This window comes from Arvicola amphibius, chromosome 14 (assembly GCF_903992535.2).
Source record: "Arvicola amphibius chromosome 14, mArvAmp1.2, whole genome shotgun sequence".
Taxonomy (NCBI): Eukaryota; Metazoa; Chordata; class Mammalia; order Rodentia; family Cricetidae; genus Arvicola; species Arvicola amphibius.
The window spans coordinates 24,018,202-24,042,195 of record NC_052060.1 but is presented as its reverse complement, the minus strand read 5'-3'; the positions used below and the strand labels follow the sequence as shown (position 1 = coordinate 24,042,195).

At 36.5% G+C, this 23,994-nt stretch overlaps 1 protein-coding gene across 4 annotated transcripts in view; it reads right to left on the bottom strand.

Moving 5' to 3' along the window:
* Col11a1 (collagen type XI alpha 1 chain) overlaps positions 1–23,994 on the bottom strand; it is a 169,069-nt gene that overhangs the window by 113,864 nt on the left and 31,211 nt on the right. For all 4 annotated transcript variants that reach the window (XM_038311125.1, XM_038311127.1, XM_038311124.1 and 1 more), the window contains exons 4-5: positions 19,926–20,088; positions 4,373–4,501 (exon numbers count right to left, since the gene is read on the bottom strand). In XM_038311125.1, coding sequence (XP_038167053.1) covers positions 4,373–4,501; positions 19,926–20,088 — 292 coding nt within the window. The remainder of the gene's footprint in view (positions 1–4,372; positions 4,502–19,925; positions 20,089–23,994) is intronic.

Here is a 23,994-nt window from a genome sequence, read left to right as displayed (position 1 = left end):
AGCATTTAGGCTAAGTTCTGAGATTTGAAGATGAATTTGCAAATGTTTGTCAATGTTTATCAGAGTAATTAATTTTATGTCAAGTTTCTGCTGGTAGAAAAATGTCTTTCAATCTTCATCATTCTCACAACTCCTGGATCTTTCTGCAAATTAGAACTGCCAGAATTCTCACAGGAGAAGTAAAGCAACTGGTAAGTATGCTTCATCAAGCAGTGGAACATATCTTTCTCAGGGGATTACTCAAGAGTCAATCAAAAGGACTGCTCCTTGTAGTCTCATTATTTTACTACCTGCCTAGTCACTTCTTTAGAAAACAACAGCACTATTTTGCGTACGAAAATGATTCTTTGTTTACATGAAGCTGTATAACATACTTTGAAGGATACATTTGACTTCTCACTAAGGAATTTTGAAATATCCTGAAAATAGGTATAGAGAAGTACTAGCTGTGATCAATGAAAACTCCTGAAACCCTGGGAGGGGGGAAATAAAATAGATTTTACAGGAGGAATGAGGGTGGGTGTGTATGGAAGCATGAGAGGTCAGGTGTATAGTGAGATAGAAGAGAGGGAGTAGAGACATGGCTGGAATTGGGGACATTTGGTTGTGTGGAAGCCTAGTGCAGTTGAAGCCTCCTGTAAGGTATGAAGGTGACCCTAATGAGAACTCCTGGTAGTGAGGACTATAGAGTCTCAGTTGGCCATCTCTTGTATCTAGACAAGGCTTCTAGGCATGGGACTGGGTTACATTGAATTGAGTTGTTGACTAAGGAGGGTTCCATAGAAATCCCCCAAACAACCCAGGCTGTTGCTAGGACACAGGGTTGATCGCTGGAAAACTAAAAGTGGTAATCCATTGCTGAGGACAGCATCTACACAACTCATCGAACATGGAGAAGGCAGGCTGGTGCCTACACGGAGCCGTCACCCTTATGTTCTGGTTTCTTTGGAACTGGCACAGGCTACACTAAGGAGAGGCATGCATACTAACCCAGTCACAAAACGTTTGACCTACAATCTGTCCTGCTTGCAGAATATGCTAAGGCAGTGGAGGAACAGAACAGGTAGGAGTGACCAACCAGTGTCTGATTGACTTAAGACCCATTCCACAGGAGGAAGCCATAACCAACACTGCTTGGGTAACTAAGAGCCAGAGACTAAATAGCCCAGGGACTTAGGGTAGAAACAGCCACAATTGGTCTCAAAAACAAAACTAAAACTAAAACAAAACAAAACAAAAATTAAAAAGTATCATGAAATTGCTCCAAATGATACTCTGTTATATACATAGATCTGTGCCGTCTCCAGTCATCGGAGAGACCTCCTCTGGCATCAGATGGGAACAGATGCAGATACCCACAGCAGATATTATGTAGAGAAAGAATCTAAATAAGAGGCCTCGATCAGGTCCCTCTGCTAAGGGCTTTGGTAATTCCCCCATAAGAAGAGATTAGAGGCCGGGCGGTGGTGGCGCACGCCTTTAATCCCAGCACTCGGGAGGCAGAGGCAGGCGGATCTCTGAGTTCGAGGCCAGCCTGGTCTACAAGAGCTAGTTCCAGGACAGGCTCTAGAAACTACAGGGAAACCCTGTCTCGAAAAAAAAAAAAAAAAAAAAAAAGAGGAGGTTAGAGGCACAGTGGGGACAGAAACGATGTAAGACAGTGATAGGGGAGAACAGAGCCATCTGATTCAACTAAGCAAGATTCATCTGAGCTCACAGGCACTCAGTCAGCAAGAACATGGCCTACAAGGGTCAGCACTAGGTCCTCTGTCTATTTACCATGGTTTTCAGCTGGGTGTTTTTATGGAATGCTTGGCTGTGGGAACATGTGGGTCTCCTACACTTATGCCTGCTCTTTAGACTATTTCCTCATGTTGGGTGGCTGTGTTCAACTTCAATATATTAGTTTTGCTTCATCTTACTGCATTTTATTTTGTCATCTTTGGTTGTTATCTCTTACAGACCCATTTTTTTTCAATAAAGGGTGGAATGGGAGTGGATCCAAAGGGGAGGGGAAGTGGAAAGTGTAGAGGACTGGGAAACTACAAAAGGGTATGTTGTATGGGGAGGAGAATCAAATAAAAGAAAAGAAAAACAAATGAAAAATAAAAAAGTAAAAAACAAAAATAATAACAAAAAAACGCTCAAAAAACAAAAGCGTGCTGTGACAGAAAAATTAAATTTACTCCATGAATACTCCAGGGGAAATCTGGAACTGCGCTGAAGATGAGGCTTCTGAATTTTTTTTTCTCACTTTTTTGTTTAGGAGGAAAAAAATAGTGGAGTCGTAAAATCCTGGGCTTTGATGAGAACTGTCATTGACAACAGACACTAACAAAAAGATGGTAGGAGACATCCATGTTAGGAAGTCAGGTTTCCTGATATTAAAAGAAAAAAAACAACCATATAGAACTACAGAACGCTAATATCTAATTTCTTACAATTGCCTGTAAGTCAGGAAGATAATTTAACATGATGAGAATACCAGAAAGAGACATAATTGCGATATCACTTATGCTGCTGGATCAGGCAATGTAAACCCACTGCTGAATGAAGATGTTAGCTCTGAATGGGAATCTACCTAGAGAGTACATATCTCATCCCATGATGAGGATGGAACTGCAGCATTACACACACAGATGAATTTAGAATGGATTAGATGTGTTACATAAAGAAAAAAGAAGTAGAAAAAAATATATATTTGAGTTACCTTACCTAGGAAAGTTCCCAAATATATTAATGGAATATTAAATAATGTACTGACCCATGTTCCACATTACACTTTATGTTTAGACTTGAAAAGATGACATTGCTTTGATATTTTTTTAGGCAGACTACCTGAAAATTAACTAGGAAAATACACATTTAGTATGACACATTTAATGGTTATCATTGAAAACTATAATAAAAATTGTTTATTTTTTATTTTTTGGGATTAATATAAAATGTTTAATTTGTTCAAGTATCAGTGTAGCTAATTAGGGGGAGTAATTCTTCCTCAGAAGAATTAAAGTAAAACTTTTCACTATTGGCACACTACATTATAAGCTGTCAATCATGACTCCAAAGAACACCTGCTTCTCTTCTTCTACTAAGTATAAGTATTATTGCTATAATTATTATTATATTGCTATAACACTTTATTTTACTCATAAAAGTGGCAACTGTCAAATAAATATTAGTTTTGAGAGCAGAAATACTGACACACTTGACATATCAACAATAGAAACTAACCCTAAGATAATGGTTTTTCTCCCTCGAAACCACCAAAAATATATTTAGTTAGTCATAAGGATATAAAAGAATAATTCACTTGAACAATATGCAAACTAAACATTCAAATAATTTTCCTTAACTCTTTCATACTGGTCTTGCTGCTGGCTCTGAAGACTATCCTGATTTCAAAAAAAGGTACTAATGTTAAATTGTGGGAAAGATTTGGACAACAGAATTCACTAGGATACATTACAAGCTAAAATACTGTGAAAATTTTGTAACTTTGAATTATAAAAATCAAAACATTTTGTATAAGTTATAACAATAAAACAAGAAATGTCCATTTATTCTGAGTAGTTTAAATTCAAAACATCGCATTGAATCACGTAGATTTTAAAAGTAACATATACACTACTTGAGGTATTTTTAGACTTTTGATCTCAAAATTCATATCCCCTTTCACAGTTTGAATCTCTTAGTTTTAAGAAAATAAATGTGAAAAGATAATTTTCTCAGAAAATAAAATACCAATTGGTATCCAGTACCAATGTGTAGTCCTAAAAACATAGTCACAAAAGTAACGTGATAGGAGCAATCAGGTTGTATATGCATTTGAACGAGAGTTGAGGGGAGTACATGGGAAAGCTAGGGAGGAAGAAAGGGAAGGTGGGAAATGTAATTATATAATCTCAAAAATGTTTTACATTATGTTAAAGCAAAAACAATACGTCTAATATAAATTAAAACACCAATTCTTTCCGGTTTGATTTGTTTACTTGGCTATGAGAAAAGAAATATTTTTTGAAAATTAAAAAATAGGCAAGCTTCTGATTACATAATAGGGCCTAAAATCATCAAGACCAATCTCAGTTTTTTTCTCTTCATTCAATATGATATATCAAAAGTTGAGAAGTAGCCATTACATCATAAGCCATGCTCTCCCCATAGTAAGAGCTTTTAACTGTTTAAAGCAAAGAGCTGAAATACAGTGTTAAGTAATTAACTGTGAAAAAAAATAAAGTACTATATTCTTCTCAAAATATTCAAGGACTCTTAATTGAAAGTATAATTTAATTAAACTGGGTAAATATGCTTTAAATGGAGGTCACAGTCCCCACCTCTGGACATGAGGGCCTCCAGTGCCCTGCATCCTCACCTCGTCTACCTGTGGCTCCTGAGCTTGAGCAGCAGTCTTGGATGTTGAGTCACAGTCTGGACTGTAATGGTCACAGTAGTCATAAGCTGCCTTGGGATCATCCGTGATCAAGAACTGCTGAATATCGCCCTACAAAGAGTCAGACGAGGAGGCAGTCAGCATGGGCAAATACACAGGTCTTTGACATGTTTTTAAGGTCAGAGTAACCTACATTCCAGTGTACAAAGAAGAGAAATTACTTAACAGCATAAAGAAAAGTCTCGCAAGACGGAGAAAATCATAATCAATTACACTGTTCCACCTTACTGTCTGCTATAGAAAATCTACTGTACATTATTCTTCCTATTAATATTCAGCTTTACAGAATTCACAATTAAATATACATAGTAAAATACAAATGAAATACATGGAAAAGGAACTGGACTTCAGTGACTAAAATGTTGATTAGTTTACACTAAAATGTTATTGTTAGACAAATCTGGAATTATGTTCAGAAAAAGAAAATGCTCAACCACTATGATAACCACGTAATATGGTAGAAAATATACATAATAAAGCACAGATTTGGTACTGCTTGCTTACAGCACTGTATTTTTTCCTTAATTTGGACATGGATATAACTGTCCCATTATATGGTAATAAACAAGGATTCTCCTTTTGCCATGTTAACTAGCTAGAACCTTCAAGTGTCTCAGAAGGCTTTCTGTATGTAGAGGACATCTACTAATTTAAATCTTCTTTCTTGATGCATAGCCTCAGGGTCAGTAATACAGGAGCCACAAGGACCATTTTAGGTCTTTACTAGATTTACACACTGCTCTTCTCTCTAACCAGAGGGAAGCTGAACTCGGAATCTGTTGCATTTTTTCAAGTAGCTTCAAGTAATTTCATTTTGTTATTAACTTATAAGATTGTGCCCGTAAAAACTCTTTGAACATACATATATATCTATCTATGAATGTTAGTATGTATGAACATATGTACATATGTATGTATGCATGTATGCATACTCAGGTAGCACTCCAAATAAGGAAAAAAACTAGCTTCCACTAAACATGAAATATAGCAATTGCAGTTAATGTCTAGGTGAAAAATACTATGGTACTTCTAATTGTCACACTGTTATTAATATTTCCAATAGTTACTTGCCTATATCATGAAACACTATAGGAAGTTGCACAAATAGACAAGTTTTCTGAATATATACATGAATTATGTCATTGACTACTAATCTTTGGCATATAAGTACCAAAGATTATTGGTATATATATATATATATATATATATATATATATATATATATATATATTGACAGCATTTCACAAGCCAAAACTCATCAATGAAGTACACAGTAGCCACATCTGGGCTGTTAGAAATGAAGACACACCCATAAAATGAGAACACTGAATGCACACTTCTTTATTCTGTTGCCCCATAAAACAATAATTTAGCAATGCTGGGCACAACTAGTATATTGAGGAATAATTTCACTGGTGGTTTTAATTAGAAATTCTAATTCTAAATTTTTTTTCCTGATTATCTAGTATTATCAGTCCCTTTAGTTGAATTGAAATGAACAAATTGAGAAATCCTACCTAACATCCATTCCAGAGTTACAAATTATTAAGTTCCATTTTTAATTGCTAAAAGACAAAAATATAGTGTCTCATATATTAATTCTATTTCTTAAATAGATTTTGAAAGGAATATTGTTTTTCCTACCTCTTACTATTCTATTTATAGGTCTTTACTTCTCTAATGGAGTGTTGCTAATGTTTCCACTATAAATTCCTATTTCAGTATTTAATGGTTAGCCATAAAATATAGTATTGGAAAAAATTGGAAATTTCTGTAAAAATTCAATAGCACTATTTTCCCAGAAAGCATTTCAGTGTTTTGTATTAATCATATGTTGTGTTGTATGACAGTCTATAAATAAACCTGAGTATCATAATAGGTGTATTGAGCTATAAATATTATTTTTAATGCTACAACATTTTCCAGAGCTAGAAAGGGGCAAAATTATGAAAGAAAACTGGCATCTGTACTACTATAACATTAGAGGCATGAAAAAGACATCTTCATTCTATAATGCTCTAAAAACAAGATTGAGGTGAGATAATAGAATTACTTTGTGATCTACAGCTGTGTCAACTAGTTCTATATAATAGAGAATTCTCATATAGACTGTAGGGACTTACTGAAAAGGGCTACATGATTGTAAGAAAACCAAATCAAAGCTTTGTAAACAAATGAATGGCACTTTCCTTTGTTGAAGAATCTCACTTATACATTTATCACTGCCAATTATAAACAATTATGTAAGCTTCTTTCATACTAAAAATGAATGCACACATTAAATCTTTTTAGTTTGATCTCTTCTCTGTGTCTCTCTCAGTCACAGACACACAAACACACACTCACACACCACCACCACCACACCTCATTTAGTAAATTTCCACGATGATGGTTTATTTCTATTTTCTGCTCTGAAAGTGCTTGCACAATACTCTATGTAGCATTTTAATTGAGATCCGGTGTACAAATAATCATGTTTACTGAAAGAATGTATCATATAAAATCCATCTAATATATGTGAGAATTAAGACTCTTATTTCAAGTCCAACTGTTGCTCAGTGTAAGACCACTAAGTGTTTGGCGGAGTTCAACTCCAAGATGGCCAACCACTGACTGTGTCATATAGCAGTGAACCTCCCAGAATAAACAATGAGAATCCAGGCTCAGATAAGATGTTATAATTAATGTATGACCTAGCTGAATGATATGACCTTTAGATGGATCATTTGATTGAAAAAGAACCACAGGAATGACAAGAGACATTCATATATAACTGGAAAGCTTCAAGGGATGCTGGGCTGGCTCTCCCTTACAACGGAGATATGATGATCTCTTCAATGTCAAGAAATTAGTATCTGCACTTTCCGCAGGTTTCCACTTTTCTCTAAGTCTTAGAACTAAGTTCCAATATTAAAACCGGAATTTCTAATGTTGTAAAAGTTCCATTTCCCTTGTTGAGAAACAAATCAGAGAAACATCACTCTTCACAATAGCCACAAATAGCATAAAATATCTCAGAGAACCCCTGACCGAACAAGCGGAAGACTTGTATGATGAGAACTTAAAAATCTTTGAAGAAAGAAATTGAAGAAAACATCAGAAAGTAGAAAGATCTCCCATGCAGTTGGGTAGGTAGAATTAACATAGTAAAAATGGAAATCTCACCAAAAGCAATCTACAGATTCAATGCAATGCCCATCAAAATCCCAGCAAATTTCTTCACAGACCTCAAAAGAACAATACTCAACTCATATGGAAAAGCAAAAGACCCAGGATAGCCCAAAACAATCCTGTACAATAAAAGAACTTGATGCATTACAATGCCTAACTTCAAACTCTACTAAAGAGCTACAGTACTGAAAACATCCTGGTATTGGCATATAAACAGACAGGAGGACAAATGAAACTGAATTGAAGAGCTGGATATTAATCTACACACCTTCAAACACCTGATTTTTCACAAAGAAGCAAAAAATATCAAATGGTAAAAAGAAAGCATATTTAACAAATGCTGCTGGCATAACTGGATGTCAACATGTAGAAGAATGAAAATAGATTAATATCTATTAACATACACAAAACTCAAGTCTAAATGAATCAAAGACCTCAACGTAAAGCCAGCCATACTGAACCTTACAGAAGAGAAAGTAAGAAGTAGACTGAATGCATTGGAACAGGAGACCACTTCCTAAATATAAGCACAGCAGCACAGACACTGAGAAGGAACAATTAATAAATGGGAACTCTTGAAACTGAAAAGCAAAGGACATGGTCAACAAGACAAAATGACAGCCTACAGGATGGGAAAAGATCTTCACCAACCCCACATCAGACAGAGATCTCATCTCCAAAATATACGAAAAACTCATCAAAAGAACACATGATCCAATAAAAAAAAATGGAGTACAGACCTAAACAGAGAACTCTCAACAGAGGAATCTAAAATGGCTAAAAGACACTTAAGGAAATCTTCAACATCCATAGTCATCAGAAAAATGCAAATCAAAACAGCTCTGAGATTCCATCTTACACCTGTAAGAATGGCCAATATCAAAAACACAGATAAAAAAACACCCAGTCTTGCCTTGGGTCAACTTCTTCCATCTACTGCTTGCTCTCTCCCTTCTGGAACAGGAAACAATATTTATCTCCTACAGGTCCCACCATATCTTAGATGCATGTAACTTGATATTTTACTTTTACAGTGACTTACGGCTGATAATTTTTCTGTATATCAGATATAACTTTGATTTTGAGTTTTGAGCAATGCTGAAAGAGTTGAGAGACTTTGAGACTTGGGACTTATGAAAATAAATTTGTTTTGATTATTAAAAATGTCGCTAATTAAAGAGAGAAAGAATGGCATATTATGCTCTCAATACTGAAGTTTCTTTTAAGAGGTCTAACATTAAAAGTTCATCTGGTAATGCTGAAGAGAACTGGTGGTATTATTTGAGTCATTCTGGACATTCTTTCAAGAAAGAGGGTGGGGCCGTGATCACTTTCCTTTCCTCTACTTTGGATTGAGGCATTAGTCTTGAACTGCTATGTGCATTGTAGCCGGGATGGACTGTCATCCACTGTCCTCCTAGAGATCAGACAAATGGTTTTTGCCCTGGACTCTGAACTTTGCCAATATTAGCTGCATAAGTGTTTTCTCTTTGTGTGGGTATCTTGAGTGTTTCGCTGCTGTAAGGCAAAGTCAGTAGTATTAAGACATTTCTTCACTGCTTTTTCTTTCTTTTCTCCTTTAACCCCCAAGAAGGTAATGGTACTCAGTAGATTCTTAGCTTTGCTGTTTGTCCTTCTGCAAGTACGATTTCTGTTTCCTAATGAAGTTGAAGGATGCATTTAAAAGCCTCATGAGCAAATGAGTCAGTTTTGAGCAACTATGTAGTTGCTGAACTTGGGTCCTCTGCAAGAACAGCAAGTGCTCTTAACCATAGAGCCACCTCTCCTGCCTCCCTGATTCTGATATTAGTCTGTCTCATTTTTCTATAATAAATTATAACTATCAATATTTAGAAAATACCATTACTTCTATTATATTCCCTGCAAACATCCGAATAAGTTAAGCTGTTTGTAAACTTGAAATCATACATGGTAAAAGACATATTTTTTACAAAATTTTAGAGGCAATTGAATTATCAGTATAAAGTTCAAAGAATGTGGCTATAGATTTCACTTGTAATTCCTCCATGAATAAGTTCCAAGAAAATCATTTTCATGGATCTTAAATTAATTATCCATAAGCCATCATGCCAGGAAAAGAGAAAGAAAAAAAATGTAAGAGAAAAGAAAGAAAAATCTCTGCAGCTGAAGTGTCTGGCAATCGCTACAGTAAAGGCGGTGGTGGAGCACAATGTCACAATCCATCTGATAAAATGCTCCCTTCATTCCCAATTACATTTGAAATTTGTGAAAAACCAAATGGGTCTTGGGAGAGATTCTAATTGCAAACCCAGGAAGAAGGAGGACACACTGAATCTTACATGGGGTTAAAACTCTGAAGGACTGACCAAGAAAGGTATATCAGTTGAACTGTGCCTCTGGCCTACTGAGAATTCTGGATATGCCAAGACAGTAAGCCCAGGCACAGTGTTTTGTTCTCAAACATTCCTTACAGTGAGGGATACTTTCTCAAGTATTTAATGGGGTAAAGGAAAGCTGCCGAAATGTTGAAAGCTTTACTGTGAGTGAAATACACACCAGAGACTGCGTCAGAACCATAATTCAAAGGAAAGAATGAGAGAAACCACATCGTCACGGTCCTGACTGCAGCCCACACATCCCTGACAGGGCACCAAAACCAGCTGAAGAAACCAATTTTGTGAAAAGGAGCTGGGTCCTCCATTATTTAAATGTACTTCTAATTCAATAAACATTGACCAAGCATTACAGAAAACATCTGACACTGGAGAAAACTCTCCCCCAAAGTACACACCTATCTTATCCTTTCTATAGGCTCAATGGTAAAAGAGTTCTCATTTGAGTGTAAGTGCTAATGTGGACCCACTCCACACAGTGAAAAGATAAAATGAATACAATGTTTAGTTAAAAGGGTAACATACCTTATCCACTACTTCCTTGAAGCCTGTGTTAATTAATTTCTTAAATTAATAAGCTCTGGAGAGTGTATTTTGCTGTTAAACTATATCAGTTAAATAATTTGTACGGCAAACATGACTACATACTTTTTTAATACTACAGAAAGCTTCTGCCCTCCCAAAGTTTGTATTCTAGAAAATGAAAAGAAGTAAGCAAATGGTAGAACGCCAGAAACGGTTGCAAAAACACAGAAAAACAAAGAAGGGTGATATTTCAGAATGATATACGGTTACATAGCTTGTTCAATAAGGGAAAATGTTACTGACTAAAGGACACCGGAAATAAACTTAGAGGGAAAAGAATGAAACGCAGACAGAACCCTCAAAACACAGAAACCATCTGATGCATAGGCAGGAACTATGCTGTGAGTACATGTGTGAAGGAAGAGACACCCTGGACTGGAAAGATAGAGGAGGGAAGGAATCGCTGATGGAGTTGGAAAGGATGGCAGAGGATGAGATGCAACCTGCAGACTGTGAGAAAATGAAATGTGTACTCAAAAGTCGCCGGGATATTATAATAAAAAAAGGTGGAACCAGTCATTATTCTCTCGTTCCATCTTTTACTCAAGAGCTGCTTGCCAGTAACTAAGACTAGGACTCATAGAGCCGCTACATGGAGGCCTGACCAGAGGAAACTAATGGACTAGACTTTACAGCATCCTTTCCACTCATGCAGGAACAACATAGAGCCATTTATAGAAAGAAGTGAAGAAGCCTATGTCTTTAAAAAACCATGTTCTAAAAGTAGCTCCACAATACGGAAATTAATTACCTTCCTTGTATACTGCTTTGAGCTGGACTACTTTACTTTCACATTAATGCTATGTTCACCATAAAACACAGGATAGTAAAGATGATGAAACACAGTTTTGTCCAGGATAATCCAATAGCTTTTAATCTTTTAAAGATTTTTTTAAAGGTTGTAAATGTAGTTTATAAACCATAAAGAGAGAGTTAAAGCCCTTTCCCTTTAGCTAATATTCCAAAGAATTCATGTTTGTAAACACCACATATTTCCTTAGAGTAGCATTGCCAGAAACCTAAAGTAATAAGTTCCTTTTCCATTAGCCCCGCATGTTCAGTCAGTCCTCTTGAGTGCTGTCCTATTTTACTTTCTGTTGCTGAGATAAGCACAGGCATTCTTCAAACCTTTCCAGGACTACAGAATATGGCATTTAAAAGGTTTTAAGAACATAGGACTTCATGACAGTAAAACACATCTGCTACTGGCAGCACCAAGCTACTTCAAGAGGAAGATGGGCACAGCAGAGGCTTCTTATGTCATTGGTTAGTCATTTCGGCATGAAACTGCTCTTGCCTGGAATGCTTGGTATGCTGTGTGAATTGGACATGCAGGACCCACAGAGAGATGACTGCTGAAGTTGCCTAAGGAAGGTCAGACCGTCCTTCAGTGTGTCTACTAGACACTCTGCAGGACACAGAAGAAAGTAACTGACAAATTGCCAATATAGGCAGAACTGTCTTTAAAATTTCCTGCTTCGTGGTAAAGTCGACGGATACTATGGGCCAGTAGACTGAAGATGGGTTCCTGCAACATTACAGAAGAACTTTGGATGACTGTCCATGCAATGGGATGTCTGTCAATTCTAGAGTTTTGGAAGTTGCTTACAATGCACTTCCTGTTTACTTAGGTAATATTATATTCTTCTGGAGTTTTTGATGGAGTTGAAGAAGACACAGTTTTCCTTTGTTATGATAAAAGATAAAGTAGATATAAATATTGTAACTGTAATTCTTGCTTGATATCTGGTATATGTAATATTCCTGTGTTAAAGTTAAACCTTCCTTTTTATTTAAACAGAAACGGGGAGGTAATTTGGGATTCCCCCCTGTAAGCTGTGAATATCATTGGTTAATAAAGAAGTTGTTTTGGACCTGTGATAGTGTAGAGCAGAGCTAGACAAAGAAAACTAATCTGAATGCTGGGAGAAAGAAGGCAGAGTCAGAGAGAAGCCATGTAGACCTGCCAGAGACAGAAGCTGGAACTTTACCTGGTAAGCCACAGCCTCGTGGCAATACACAGATTAATGGAGATGGGTTAATTTAAAGATATGAGTTAGCTATTGGGCAAATAGTATTGCAAATAATATGGTTTCTGTATGATTATTTTTGGAGTCTGGCCAGCCAGGAAATGAACTAGCAGCCTCCTATAACAGTCCTAGTTGATAATAACACTTGTTTTTGTTCTCAGGTGTTAGAGAACAAAACAATAAATTATAAACCTATATTTAATAAAAAGTTACTTGAATCTTCTATAATTACATTTCCACCAAATTCCAAAACTAAGAAACAATTTTTGGAGTTAAGTCAATTCTTACAGAATGCTCTGCTCACACAGATGTGGCCTTAGACTTGTTAGGTCATTTAATCTTCATATATCTTCAGTAATACAAATAACACTCCTCATTTTACAGACGATGTTAAATGATTAAAGTCACGCTACCCACTCTGTTCTCATCCTGAACATCATACCACGGCAGTGTGACCTCAGAGTGAACACACTAACGACCTGGCACGTGACTACACAACTGCCCAGGAAGAGAGAAATTTTATTCCCTCTGTCACAAAGGTTCTCAACCTCCTTATAGCTATGAACTTTTAATACAGTTCTTCATGTTGTGGTGACTCCCAACCATAAAATTATTTTTTTTGCTACTTCATAGCTGTAATTTTACTACTATCAGTATTTTCTTATGGACTTAGGCAACCACTGTTTGGTCCTAAGTGGGTCGCGACCCACAGTGTGAGAACCACTGCTCTATCACTACTTAAAACTCTTATGTTATCTCTGTCTAGAGCTTTAGTAAATGTAAATGGATAAGAAAATTTATCTAAGTTTACATATACATGAAAACACGGTAAAAAGACATACTTTTCAATTACCTAATTCACTTTTATTTGCAATTTATGAATAGAAAAACACCTCTTCTAAAGCTAGACAAGTAATATGATAAGCTCAGTGGAACGGTGAATTTTGGTAAAGTAGCTTGAGTAAGAAAAAAGAGATGGCTTAATGAAAGAATCAATTGCCTATATGTTATTTCCTGTATTTTCCTTATTTTTGAGAATTTTACAGACGTATATGAAGTATAATCATATCTGCCTCCCACAATACAGCCTCCAAGCCCCACCTCTATAAACCCCCTCCAAATCTTCCAGTTTTGTGTTTCAATAACATATTTGTTTTGTTTTGTTTGTTTGTTTTGGTGATCTACTAAATTCACCTAGCACTGCCCCTATGTACAGAACAGGGGCCATCCATGGGAGCCTGGGTAGCCTACCAGTTATGGGGAGAGAGATAGAGTTATTCATTATTGATTTTATACTTCTCAAGAAAAAAAATCAACCAATAGTTCACAAGGAATGTTAAACAAACAGGTCTCTGTACCGATGCAAAACCTTTATAGATTTCATTAGACATGTGGGAGGATGTAAAACTTACTGAAAGACAAGGACTTATTTATTTCAGTTCATTGCAGCATAAATTATCCATCTCTGGTGATTAAAGCTATTTTTCACCTTAAGTTAGGAAAGCTATCTCTCTCAAAAGACCACAAATGGCCCGCAGTTAAGTAAATTTCTCCAAGGATTTCAGCAGGAAATAATGTATCCGTTTGGAATATTAAGAGAGAAAAGCTTTGATTCTTTTAAATTGCAGCACTTGGTTATCAAATTGCAGCACTTGGTTATCCTCATCACAACCTCTTTCCCGCTACAGTCATTTTCTTTCTTAGATACTGATTGATGCCTTTAGCATTACTTTTAATTTCTCAAGCGAATAACTGAGGAATTATCATCACCCACTCTCACCCTCCTAAGATTTCCATTCTAGGAAATATGTCCTCAACATTTATGGAACACAGACAAGATTTTGAAAAGTGATTGGTGATTGCAGCAGTGACATTTAACATTTGTATTTTGAAACCAGAAACATTTCCCAGAGAACTCAGAACAAGACTGTTCTAGAAATCAACCGTAAGGTAACAAAACTACTCAAATTTTAGAGGTCTAGAGAATGAAGCAAATATTAAATATGGTGCTGCAGTTTCTAGAGTGTCGGGTTTTATGATCATTAGTGTTAGTGTTGCCATTAATCGTACGCAGTAGAAGCCCTAAATGCCTCAAGCTGGCTGATGATTATAACAACATTTTCGAGGAAAAGTGAAATAGAAAACAGCCTGACTTCTGAAGAGTACGCACACTAGAGAAGAACCACGGATGCTGCCTTTTTCTGGTTTGAGGGTTTCTTTCACTCTTTTTTCATTTTTTATCCTGATTTTTGCCCCAGGTGTAGAGTCTAATATCTGAACAAAGGCAGGGAATTCTGTAGCTAAAACTATGGGAAAAAAATCTAAATCTGTGCATAGAAGAACAAGGAAAAAAGTTAAAGATTGCAAGCAGAATATGCGGTAAGAAAAAAATCAAGAGAATTAATGTGAGATTTCCCTCTGTATGTTGTGAATATGTTTGATTACCATTGATTAATAAAGGAGCTGTCTCAGCATATGGCAGGGCAAAATAGTGCCAGGTGAAAAATCTGAACAGATATATATATATATATATATATATATATATATATATATATAGAGAGAGAGAGAGAGAGAGAGAGAGAGAGAGAGAGAGAGAGTAGGCAGTCAAAGAGGCGCCATGTAGCTTTTGAAGGAGGCAGACGCTGGTACCCTTACCAGTAGGTCACAGCCTCGGGTGATACACAGATTAATAAAAACTGGTTGATTTAAGATGTACGAGGTAGTTAGGAATATGCCAAAGCTATTGACTAAGCATTGTTGTAATTAATATAGTTTCTGTGTGATTATTCATGTCTGGGTAGCCAGGAACAAACGAACAGTCTCCATTGACAGAGAATCACATGAATTTATATTTTAACAACATGAATTTTAAACTGTCTTCAAAACTGCAACATGTATCACAAATTAGAACCAGTTTAGGAAATACTAAAGAAGAATAAACTGAAAATAAAACTGTCTTTACATGCCTCATGCACCTTCCTTTTGTGGAACTGCCAAAATTCTATGAAATTATCCCCTCCCTAGGAGCTACTGACTCCACTAAAACTGTCATGGGTGATAAAGGGTGCACATTCCTGAGTGTTATTTAAGGGATTCTATAAATTCTCACAGTAACAACCAGACAGACACTTCTGTTGGTGTCTAGGAAAGGGAGCAAAAAAGAACAGTTTTTAAATAAAATGAAATAATCATAACTGCCGATCACAATTTGGCCTTCTATGAAGAAGGAGGAAAATGCATAATTCCATACCACCTGAGTCTTCCTACGAACCTGAGGAAATAGAACTGAGAAGCATTGACCAAACTGACATTTCATGTTCTCAGACTCCCCACAAGACTCGCATGTAATGTGACTACAAATTGCTTTTCCTTTTTGACACATATGCACAGATTATTTTACTCACCCTATCATGTATGCCTTTCAAGAGCAAAATTTCAAGACATATTGTTAGGTAAGACACACAATTTATGGAGAACAAATGACATCAAAACTAAAATCGATATAGGAAAGTCAAAATTAACAGGGCTTTTTATATTTCTTGATGACAATGCTTAAGGTTTTAATAGAACAAAGCACATCTTATGCAAGCACATAAGGCTAATGAAACAGAGGTATAAAATAATCACAAGAAAAACATGTGTTATGGATCAATAAAACTGACAGAAATAGAGTGTAGCTTTATAAGAATATCAATTGCTCAGACACAGCAGGGGAGAGAATCTCAGTTCAAGCACTGACAATGAAAACAACCAGGATTAAAAAGCAAAGAGACAAAAATTAAAAAGGAACAGAATAAAAAGAGAAAATCTCGGAGTGTGGTGCAGTGGTAGGGTACTTGTGTAGTACCATGCATGAGACTCAAGGGGGTTCCACCACATCACAGGAACAATGAAGTAGCACAAACAAGAGAATAGTAAAGAACTATGGAAAAGATTATGTTTAGGTAGTTATGTTGGCAAGACTTGATGTCTCTTCTGACATTCCCAGCTACCTGTTTCTCTGGATGTTACATTCTTTCTGCCCATCTTGCTAATGAGGACTAGATAGTAAGTAAAAATAAATTTATGCAGGTGGTGGTGGTGGACACCTTTAATCCTAGCACTTGGGAGGCAGAGGCAAGTGGATCTCTGTGCATTTGAGGCCAGCATGATCTACAAAATGAGTTCCAAACCGGATATCCCCTTCCACTTTCTATGGCTGCCCACACAAATATGTGTGTGAATGATATAACAATAGTAGTAATAACAATAAATATAAATCTTTCCTAATGTTTTCTGAGTGGTTTTGCACACTTGCCACCATAATTCACACACTGCTCATGGAGCACTCACCCCAGAGTCAGTTTTCCATAAAAGTATAAGAGCCTTTGATTGACAAAGTTTAAAGATACCTAAGTTTAAAATGATTGTGCTTTGAAAACTTAAGAAACCATGACTTATTTAATGATGCATTTTTTTCTGCTCAGTCTTTCCTCAAGTCTTTGAAGCATAGCATCAGGGTGAATAAACCCGGTCACCCATCAGGTGAACACTTTGGGCATGCATAGTCTATGTCCACCCACACCAGCCTCCTCTTAGTAAGTCCTGTGCTAAGGTGCTGCTGTCTTTAGAGGGAGCAAACAGATTTAAACTGTCCAAGATGTATGATACATGAGCAGTAGACCTGAAAAGAATTCCTCTTTACTGGACAAACAAACAGACCCACTAGAAATTTTCATTAAGATATAGGTCACGGCTATTTACTCCAATGCAAAAATATACAAAATATTTGAAATTCCACAGAATAAAAAGTCATAAAATCATAATGAAAGAGGCTGCTGTATATTAATTCAGTAGTAAACTGAAAACCATAATTATTTACAAATTGCAAATGCACATATACATGCGTTCATACTCTACATACAAGTGTTTACTTACACCTGTTCAGTTATTATTTTTTTAAATTACTGTGAAAGATGATCTTTTGTACTTATCAATTGAGAAAGGAGAAACTGAAATTTTGAGAGAGCTGCATAGGAAGCCAGACCCTGGGATTAAGAATCAGAATGTTCTGAATCCAGAATAAATCTTCATAATTATTCTAAAGGTGTGCCAAACCACATCATCTCTACTGCAAATGAACACATTCCATTGCATGTTCATGAATTTTAGAGAAACTTTAAATCATTTTCAGTCCTGTGTACTTTGAACTTGTAAAAAACAATCATATCAGGATGCAAATATAGGAATATGTAATGTCTATTTTACACTATTGTATCAGTCTAGCAGTTGAAACAGTTTGTACATGAAATTATAAATACTAACTTGTAGTCACAATGTTTCTGACAAGGTGACACTTGCAATGTTCAGACTAACGAATATCTAAAGTTATCATAGCATCAGTATTACTGAAACTCTTTATCAAACACTAAAATAATACATATTCTCTGAAGCATTGTTCACACAATTTTTAAAAAACTGGAAATGCTACATAAGTACCAAGGTATAAACAAAAGTAAAGTAAGCACTTTCAGTGAAGTTTAAAAAAAACAAAATTGACCATTCATATCTGATTAAGTAACTTTTTAAGAAAAGATGTTGTTCAAATGCATTTATTTGAAGCATTTATTTTCTCCATGCCCTATTTCTGCATGGAAAGAGTCTAATCTGAAGGTTTATATAGCCAATAACAGCATTTGGTAAATAAAGTGAATGAATTTTCACAGATGACCGCTGTGGATATTTGAATTACATAAATATAAATTTTCATTCTGTTAAATTCTCCAAAATTTTCTCATTATTTTATTAAGTAAAAATAGGACCTTTTTTCTTTTTGAACAACTAAAATATGATAAGATATAAGTTTAACATGCAAAGGTTCATAGTTCATTTACATTTTAAAAACTAATAATAAGGAAATCCCCTCTTAAAAGTTTCATATGGTCCCACGAAAGCTCAAAATACAAAGCAGATGTGAAGAGAGATTTCTCAGAGCTCCTTGTCATAGTCACTGCAGGTCTCATGGAAGATTTCTCTCCACATTATTACTCTCAATGTTTTAATAAATTCTTCAAATTAACACTTGCAGTTACTTCAGATTTTAAATGTTATGTTATAAAAGTCAGTCATTGGAAGTGGGAAAGAGAAAAGGAAGGGCAGAAGGAACGGAATAAAGAAATCCACCCATGTTCCTTCATATCACTCATTTACAAAACCTAGAAAATCACCTACGAAACTGTCAATAAACTTTCAAAGTAAGATTCTGCAAGAATACGAGTTATAATACTATCTATGATATCTGTACATCCAATAAGTCCATATTTGTCCTTGTATATTCTATTAATACATAAAAATGTACAAAGAGAATATTATCACATATTTTCACAATTCATTCATCTCTTAAATCATCATAATATAAGGGGTTTATTTTATATAGAGACAAATGGATAAATACACAGTAATGAATAGAATCCCAAATACAGAACTTGAAAATGCCATGAGTGGTCATTGTATTTAATACTGTGCCCCCAATGATTCATATATCTGTATATGCAGTGGTCTAGCTGAGACTCTGAGTTTACAATGCTTTTTAAAAGATGCACTATCTATGTTTGAATACATATGTGCATATTAATAGATGGGCATGTGTAAACAAAATACATAAATCATAGTATACAGATTTATGCAGTTCAAATATTGGGAAGAATTTGGGTTAATCCCCAGTGTACCCTTTAAAAGATTCAGGTCTCAGTTCTATTTATGCAATAAAAAGCCTGAAAACAAAATATAAGTTACCAGATACAATGACTGACAGATCAAAAGAAAATGTATAGTGATAATTAGCAAAATACAATTGGAAAGCTTCCATCATGACTTGTGCTTTATTTTTTAAAAGAAGACTTTAAAACTTAAAGTTCATCTTTATCAGCATAATCTCTTTTAGAAAACACTTCAAAAGAAGATAATCAGGCAGAATATATGCCTGGGATATTTCTCAGAATTAGTCTTCTTGAACAGGAAGTCGAGAAGTTATTCTCTCTAAGCTGAAGGACTAAGAATAAAATTTAAAAGTGAAATGGGCTGTCCTTGCCAGGAGAACTGGACACTTGTTTTCAAATCAACCAATCTTCACAAAGCTTGCCTAGCTTTGTGGTCACCTTTGTCTAATCATCCTCTGGCCCAACAACACAAAACATCACCACTCCACTCACAGAGGAAGAAAGTAGGTCACCCTTTAGAGTCTTGAACTCTGTTTTACAACATAATGACGACCCCGAATCATTAACCCAGTTGACCTAACAGAACTTATCTTAACAAAACTTGATTGATGTTTACCTGAAAAACATCTGTTTCTAATATTCTTGTTCCGAACACCATGATTCCATTGGTATCAACTATTGATCTCTCACTTCTATCGAGGGGTTTTGTGATTTTCTTCTTACAGTCAACAATCATTGTCACAGTTTTCTTCTCTACACTGATTGCCACCCGATGCCACCTGTCAAAAGGAAGGAATGGTTTTGTAAGTTTCAGAGGCTCTGGCTGCCAAAACAACAGACTCCTTAGAACCTGAGCTCTAAATGTCAACAGTGAGCTGAAAGGGTTCAAAAACAGAGGCACACTATGCCTCAGCGGTTTAGCTAGTGAAAGCGTACTGCTTACCCAGGACAGCACCAGGTACGCACAAGGACACGGGTTCCTAAAATACGGGGATGGATTAGGCATCGGTGCCGATAAGGGCTTGGGCATCCTCTGCCGCGCTTTGTGTTTTCTGATGAACACACCTGACAGAGATTGAGATGGATTTGGGTTTCTCTGTGCGCAAATGCTTTCTTCCAAAGTGGAATTCCACAAGAAAAGTCTGCTCTGGTGCTCCCCTGAGAGCGGCTGTGAAAGGGTCTGTCTCTTGACTGAATGGCTGCTCCATCTGGAGCACTGAATGTTCTAATTGTAAAACACAATGTGCTACTCTGTCCTGATCTCCATTTATTTCAAGTGTTTTCGTGTTCTTTTTCCACTTTAATTTCAAGACAGTTATAGATCACCACCATGGGCAGGATCCAAAACGGAGACACAATATCTCTCCTTCTTTCCAGGCCTGGCAAGAAGAAGAAACACTGAAAGAAAGCAGAGGCAGCGCATGTGTGGAGTGGGAGGCTCAATTCACTCCGTAGCTACTGCCCCAGCTAATTCAGGGCCGTGATGACAGGCTTAGAAGGCGGAATGTGGACAACCCTTGGAAGCATGCGTGCTCTCCCTGCATCCTCGAAAGGGTTTTATTAACAATGTCTGGTGATAACAGAAACTACTAAGTGAAATTCTCTTGGATTCTTTAAGCCACTGTGGTTTATATTTTCTTCCAAATGAAAAGTGCTAGATTAATATTCCAGAAGTGTCTAGGAGTAGATCCATAAAATAAAATACCCAGAAACTTGCAGAGGGTTCCCAAATGTCTGTTTCATGCTGCTTGGCATAGCTATTGGTGACGACCAAGTACATTTCCATACATACGTTGTCTTTGGTATTTCCACTAGCACAATCAACCAGTGAAGGTTTGAGTAGAGCAAAGAATTATATAAGGAGCCTTGGAGTAACTTCATACACAGAGGGCAAAATTTACACGAACTTTATGCCAAGAAGCCTGTGTGCTAACTTAAACCATTCCTAGTCTTGAGGGATGTACTTTTCATTAGAAGAAAATAAAAATAATTTCAATTACTAAAATCTGATCTGTACTCTAAGCTCAATTGCTTTTTAATTATTTTAAGCTATGCTAATAACATGACAAAAATCATAGAATTAGACATAGCATTCAATATAATAATAATACTAGACTAACTCAATTTTGAATCCTTAATTGCTCCTTTTCTCTCATGATATCCATGCCATCAATAAAACACCATTAATTTTTATAATGAAACAAAAGCTGGTGATTTTCAGCTTAATAGAAGTCAGCACTTCTCTAGTTTATACTGCTAACTAGTCTGCTCCTTCATGCCTCTGTGACACTAGCAACCATCAAAACATTAATGAAAGGGCTACTACTGCATAATAAATATGCGAGCCCAATCCCTTGCACCCATGAGAACAGTGGACCTGGCAGCCTGGAATTCCAGCCCCGCAGCTACAGTGGCAGGGACAGGTGCCATCTGGTGCTTTATTTTATGACTAGCCAGTCTAGCCTAAACCTCTAGCTTATACCAGTGTGAAATGCTGTCTCAAAAAAAGAAAGAAAAGAATAAAGAAAGAAAGAAAGAGAGAGAGAGAGAGAGAGAGAGAGAGAGAGAGAGAGAGAGAGAGAAAGGAAGAAGAGAAGAGAAGAGAAGAGAAGAGAAGGGAAGAGAAGGGAAGGGAAGGGAAGGGAAGGGAAGGGAAGGGAAGGGAAGGGAAGGGAAGGGAAGGGAAGGGAAGGGAAGGGAAGGGAAGGGAAGGGAAGAAGGGAAGGGAAGGGAAGGGAAGGGAAGGGAAGGGAAGGGAAGGGAAGGGAAGGGAAGGGAAGAGAAGGTAGATTGTTCCTAGGAACCAAATCCCCAAGATTGCCCTGCCATTCTCACTGCCACACATACATGCGCCCTCTCATACATCAAAATGCAAAGAATCACCTCTCTCTCCCCCCAAACATGCACAGACATGCACACCACACATACACATGAATAAATGAAATTAAATTAAAAAGAATCAAATTAAATCTGCATGCTAAAGAAACCCAACTAATATTTACAGAGTGTTTATTTCTATTCAATAATTCTATTCCATAAATATAAGAGCTAGTTCCAGGACAGGCTCTAGAAACTACAGGGAAACCCTGTCTCGAAAAACCAAAATAAATAAATAAATAAATAAATAAAAAATAAATAAAATATTTGTATTCGAGTACATATTCAAATAAACAAGAGTGGGGGGGGGATTTTCCTGCAGTGTTCATGGCTGCAATAACAGTACCTAGATGAACGGTAGCAAAAGAATAGACAGTATATAAATATTTATGAAATGAGTGGTCAGTTGTGATGTAATCCATGATTGTTCTTGACCAACTAAAGTGCATTTAAATACCAATTATTTTTGCATTCCAATAGTTATTATGCTTTTGATATGAATAAATCTGCCACATTTTAATAGTCTTAAGAGGAGACCATGAAACTTGTGTACAGTAAATATCTGCTAATAAATCCATGAACTAAAAATGAGTAATGGTCCAGAGATCTAGAGTAAAATCAAACAGTACTGACAAAAAACCAAAAAGTCAATGTAGTGATTCCTTGATATTCTGCTATACTCATAGGATGGGGCCTAGCAGCCCAATGATCACTGAGTATTCCTCCAACAGCAGATGGAACAGATGCAGAGACATACAGTCAAACACTCAGGGAGCTAGGAAGTCTACCTCAGTGGGAGAGGCAAGATTTTATGACCCAGAGGGGTCAAGGACACCAGGAAAACACGGCCCACAGAATCAACTAAGCAGGGCTCATAGCGGATCACAGAGACTGAGCTGCAACCATGGAGCCTGCACGGGTCTGCACCTGGTCTTCTGCAAACATGCTGTGCTTCTTTATCTTAGGGTTTTTTGTTGAATGCTTAACAACGGGTGAGGGGGTACCTCTGACTCTTTTGCCTGCTCATTTCCTCCTACTGGGTTGCCTCGTCCAGCCTTGATATGAGGGTATGTACCTAGTCTTAGTGCATCTTGTTATGCTGAATTCAGGTGATACCACTGGCGGGGGGTGCAGCTGCCTTTTCCGAAGGGAAACAGAGGAACAGTGGTTCTGGGGGAGAAGGGAGGTACGATGGGGATGAAGGGGAGGCTGCAGTTGGGATGTATTATTTGAGAAAAGAACAAATAAATAAATGAAAATAGAAAGAGAAAAATGAATGAATATTGCTACCTATATTTACTCAACATACTATGAAACATACTTTACTACTGTAGGGTATATACATACAGCTTCTTCTCTATTTGATAATCACTAAAAATTATTTACTGAGATTTTTCCATTATTTTTAATACTTTTTCAAGCTTAAATCTATTATTATCAAGTTGGATCAAGATTATGGGAAGATATTTTTTACCCAGTGAAAAATACAGAAGAAAGTAAAAAACATTTCAATAATATGATGCAATAAGAATATCTTCTACACAACTAGCCATGCATGATCATCCCCAGTTGACAAATCTACAAATTAACACCTATACCTGAACTCAGGAATACCACGGAAGAGTGGGTAGAATGATGTTAAGAGTTAGAACCAGAAAACGTGTGATAAGAGAGAGTCTTCTATATATGAGAAGAAATCATATCATACACGTGATATCTTAAAAATGCAGTCACCTAAATAAAACCTTGACAGTGGCAATACCAGTTGCCATGCCAGTGTGTATGGGAGAATACTCACAAGGTCCAAG